Source organism: Penaeus monodon, chromosome 5, assembly GCF_015228065.2.
Source record: "Penaeus monodon isolate SGIC_2016 chromosome 5, NSTDA_Pmon_1, whole genome shotgun sequence".
In the NCBI taxonomy this organism is placed as follows: domain Eukaryota; kingdom Metazoa; phylum Arthropoda; class Malacostraca; order Decapoda; family Penaeidae; genus Penaeus; species Penaeus monodon.
In genome coordinates, this window is record NC_051390.1 from 45,263,731 (window position 1) to 45,268,730 (window position 5,000).

The 5,000-nt window shown below is 33.8% G+C and overlaps 1 protein-coding gene across 8 annotated transcripts in view; it reads left to right on the forward strand.

Moving 5' to 3' along the window:
* Nucleotides 1-5,000, forward strand: part of LOC119573221 (constitutive coactivator of PPAR-gamma-like protein 1) — a 91,906-nt gene that overhangs the window by 50,983 nt on the left and 35,923 nt on the right. For all 8 annotated transcript variants that reach the window (XM_037920338.1, XM_037920337.1, XM_037920342.1 and 5 more), the window contains exons 13-16: nucleotides 3,398-3,536; nucleotides 3,840-3,965; nucleotides 4,608-4,722; nucleotides 4,914-5,000. The exon at nucleotides 4,914-5,000 is cut by the window's right edge and continues 105 nt beyond it. In XM_037920338.1, the coding sequence (XP_037776266.1) occupies nucleotides 3,398-3,536; nucleotides 3,840-3,965; nucleotides 4,608-4,722; nucleotides 4,914-5,000 (467 nt within the window). The remainder of the gene's footprint in view (nucleotides 1-3,397; nucleotides 3,537-3,839; nucleotides 3,966-4,607; nucleotides 4,723-4,913) is intronic.

Consider the following 5,000-nt stretch of genomic DNA (forward strand, 5'->3'; position numbering starts at 1 on the left):
ATTTTGCAAAATTCCATTTATTTAGCAATGAAGATAGAATTGACCCCATTGAAGCTGAGCACATTCACTGTTCACTATAATTTTGTTTTATCAATTTTGTTTGCATGAAGATTGTTTCATAGACATTAAGGTACTATGTAGTCAATAACTAGCCTACTAGTCCTTACCTTTTTACCTGAGTTCTCAAATTTTCAGGAAAAAAGTTTTGATTTCTAATGCTTACATTAATAATAATAATGGTATACTATTAATGACCTTATAATTATTATATTGTTATTGATAGTACTAATAGCAGTGGTTCTCAGCCTTTGCAGTCTGGCAACACGCTAGTCTCCTGCAGCATACCAACTCTTTACACAAACCTTAGTTTACATGTTTAGGGTGATTATATACATACTACTGTAATGAAAATGGGAAATTTTAGGCTAGGATAAACCATTTACTGCAGTATAAAAAAATAGGGTAGTGGCCAGTAATGTGGGCAGTTGGTGCACATTGGCAGTCTCCTCCATTTGCACCTGGCTTTTATGGTACTTCAAGCACAACATTAGGCACCTAATAGTTTGTAAATTTATTTCATAAATAAAAGGTTTCCTTTCACTTTAAGTGCCTGTATCTAATAGTGACACCAAACAAATGATGCCACTTCTATTGGAGAAAGACAAATTCCTTTAAATGAGCTGATGGCATGAGGTATGTTATGAGACAGCACTATCTGCAACTAGATTCACCACATCCGTTGCATGATTTCATGCCATCTATGCCCAAAGGGTTAGCTTGTATTTTCTTCATGTTTTTGAACTAAAAGACAGTATAGTAACTTGAAAAGCAAGAAATGCACATCTATAAGATATAAAGCAACACACTTGGAGAATAATTGTGACACTTCCCTATCAGAATGCACTGGTTGAGAACCACTGCTAATAGTAATTATTAATGGTTAATTATGTTTGATAATTTTAACCTGATGCTGCCGGGGATGGCATGTACGTGTATACCATGCCCTTTGTATATCTAGTTTATTGATTGTCTTCACATATAGATGGCTCCAAAAGTAATAGGGAACTTACTAGTACTACGTATCTTACCTGTTTACCCTTTTCCTTGATTTTAGGAAATATATGCTTTTGTATTGAATTACAATTGGTCATGCCACCATCATGTTTGTAATCATAATAACAGCATTGATATTGATAGCATTAGTAAAAAGAAACTTTTTTCCCAAAAAAACTCAAGGGAAGGTAAAGGTCATGAGGTTTACTATTTGACTCCTTCCTGGCTAAACACTTGTGGAGCATCTATGTGTAGAGACATTTCACAAAACAGTACTACAATGAACACTACATTTTCCCCGCAGCATTGGGTTAAGGATTTTAAGTAAGTAATAGAATGCATGGGCAGTGACTGTCTCCAAAGATAAATAGATAGGTAAAAGTTACATCAGTATAATACAACTCCTTGCAGTAAAGGAGAGTGTACCTCTAAAGAAGTGAGTGGCCTGTTAAATATTTAAACTTTCAATACATGATAGTAGTGTATTTTAATCTCTCAAACCTACCAACTTGTTGAGGGATGTTTAATGGTACCCTTCATATCTAGATGAATTAATTAATGCAAAAAAGCCTAAATGATAACAATTAAAAAAGTCTCTCTTAATTTATGCTCATGAAGACACATACAACCATGTACAGGCATTTACAAACATGCACATGTATAGTCATCTACATAGAAAAAATGTATCAAACATTTGGGTGCCTTCTGACTCACAAGTGAACCAAAATCTGGGCATTAGACCCTCGTTCACTGGTAGAAGTAATGCAAGAGCCTCTTCCTATATGCCCACTAAGTCTAATCTCCCTCAAAGAGTTTTGTGCACCAACAACAAGAAATCCCGGCCCCCCACTCGTTAGCCAAATTTTTAATGACGAGACATCCTCGTCACCTGGATCCAATGGGTTAATAATTAATATACGCTCATATACTCCTATCTCCACTCATGTACATATGTTGGTATACATGGATGTACCTTATATATATATATGTGCATGTATATCCAAATTCAGAAACATGTTTATTGAAATATTCTAATGACATTATATTTAGCCATCTGCCTTATTGGCTGTTTACCAAGCTATGAATTTTCTATTTTGAGAAGAGTGCATATTTTTATTATTTTTGTAACTTGCAAATGAATGGTCATATTTTATTAAATAAGTGGCACTAGAATGATACAATAAATTTAAATTCTGTGATTTTGTATGATAAAGTTATAAAGAATTAATAGAGAAAGTAAAAAAAAAAAAAAAAAAAAAAAAAAAAAAAAAAAAATCTCTATTTTTCAGACTATGTATTTTATTTTTTTTTATTGTTATTTTTTTATTATTATTATTATTATTTTTTTTTTTGTACTTTGTTTACTAAATAACCAAAACGGATAATCTGGTTTTTTTTTTTTCCCACTTTGTTTACTAAATAACCAAAACAGATATCTACCAAGTAAAAAATAATTGAACATAAACAAGTTTAAGATTTGCTTTTGTTTGATTTTAGCAAGTACTTATAAGTGGAGTTTATTTTCCTTACCGTGAGTATATTATAGATTAGAAAAACATTTTTGTTAACTTTATCCATATAGTGCAAAAACAATTTTGGTGCCATGGGAACTTTATTTATTAATTAATTAATACCTAGAAAATAGGTCACAAAATGTAGGGAATACTATTGACAAGATATTTAATGATTAAGGCAATCTATAATTAACCTAAGGGACTATGATTAATCCCCCTGAACATAAGATTGAGAACCTAAGCATGCTCTTTCAGGCCTGTATTCAAGAAAAGGTCTTTTCATTTAGTTAATAATTTTATGTATTTATTTGTCTCCTTTGAATGGTAAACTTTTGTTCTCGTGATTACCATCATTTTTATATTCTCATACTGTTTTCATGTTGTGATTAGTATTATAATCATAATTACCATGAATATTATCATTTTAATTGTAATTTATTGTTTTTTTTTTTTTTAACAAATATCCTTTGGCTTACATTTGGAAATTTGTATAATTCACTTGATTAAATTATAGTAGTCAGGAAGTTCAGAGATATTCATTATTAAACTATTTACTTAGTTCATAAATTCTTAATGACATGTGTTGTTAAAGAATGAATAGAGGAAAAGCTAAGTGGAATATTTTTGTTTGAATAAAAACTAAATATTGAACCAAAGATAATTTTACTAATCAAAAATAATTTTGTGCAAAAAAATATATGTAGAGATGGATTATCAGTATTTGATTCATTGTCTTTTTTTTTTTTCTATTTCATGTTTGTTTTTTCTTATTTTTGTTTTTGATGTTTATTTATCATTACTTACCCAGTACTTTTCCAATGTTTCCACAGAGGGCCTAGCCACTGAGGTACCTGAAATCAAGGTTCGCGAATGGGTGTACACCAAAAATAACCCATACCGCACCGCTGACATTGTAGAAGCAACCCCCATCAATTGGGCCGTGCCAACCGTCCAGAGGTTGTGGTTTGGGTAAGGATGAAATTTCTCCTGGAATTTTTGTTAATGGAATTCATATAACAAGATTTCAAGGGGTTTAGAAGTTCGCACGTTGATGAATTGATTACGTTCACACACACCCACAAGCACCCACACTCACTCAGACCCACACTTCCTCATACTCACATCCACAAGTAATTGTCAGTGTGTTTTCTTGTACGATTTTTAACTGCTACATTATTATTGAAAGTTTTCCTTATCGTATTCTTTATACATTATTGTTACTAACATTCATTTTGACATAGAAGACCATATCATAATTTTCCTCTCCTCCAGATCGGTTGTGGACGATAAGAAACGCCGCCTCAGAGCATTTCTAAGCTGCATGCGATCCGATTCACCTCTTATGCTACACACGTCCCACGTTCCACAGCATCTGTTAATAATGGCCACAGTTCTAAGGTGGGAAGAGAGAGAGAGTGTGTGCGTGCGTGCATGCGTGCGAGAGAGAGAGAGAGAGAGAGAGTGTGAGTGAGAGTGAGTGTGTGTGTATGTGTCTGTGAGTGAGAGAGAGTGTGTTGAGTTTGTGTGTGAGAGAGAGAGAGAGAGAGAGAGAGAGAGAGAGTGTGTGTGTGTGTGTGTGTGTGTGTGTGTGTGTGTGTGTGTGTGTGTGTGTGTGTGTGTGTGTGTGTGTGTGTGTGTGTGTGTGTGTGTGTGTGCATGCGAGAGAGAGAGAGAGAGAGAGAGAGATAGGAATAGGGAAGTAGTTATCATGGATGTAAAATATTGATGAAAATAAGGCTCTTGAATTTTTTGTATATCTATCAAATCAATGTTTTTTATTTAGGATAGAAAAATGAAAGTACATTTATTTGTTTAAGGTATCAGTTGCTTACATGTTTGGAGTCTTGTTGATGTTACATACTGTAAGAAATAAGATTTTCTTTAATTGAAGAATGACTAGTAACAAGAGAGATAGTAGAATATCAGATACAAAACAAAAGTATATTCAGCCAATGAGTGATGCAGTTACTTATTATTCAGTCCATAAAAAAGGAGAAGAGGAAGAGGTATAGTATGATAATGAATGAAATGTTATCTCAGGTATATAATGAGCAATCCAACGGGTCCAGTCCTGAGGAAACAAGAGCTTGACGCTTTCCTGGTCACAGCTTTCTCCCCAGATCTCACAAATGCACATTATTTGCAAGATTTGCAGGTAAATACATTACCTTGCACTTACCAGTTTATTGTATGCTTTGAGGACCATACATGAGGACCATAAGACTCTTCACAGTGTGGTGCTGATAGTATATCGTTTAAGTTTAATTTGATTTTTATGCTAATATGTCTGTATTTTTCTCCCTCCCCCACCCCCTCTTTTTCCCTCCTTTCCTCTCCTCTTCCCAGCTTCCCCTAGTTACTGCCAGAGGTGCTCAGTTAGCTGCACTTTTCATGCTAGGGGTTGAGACAGCTCTCTTCGCCAATGATGCATGC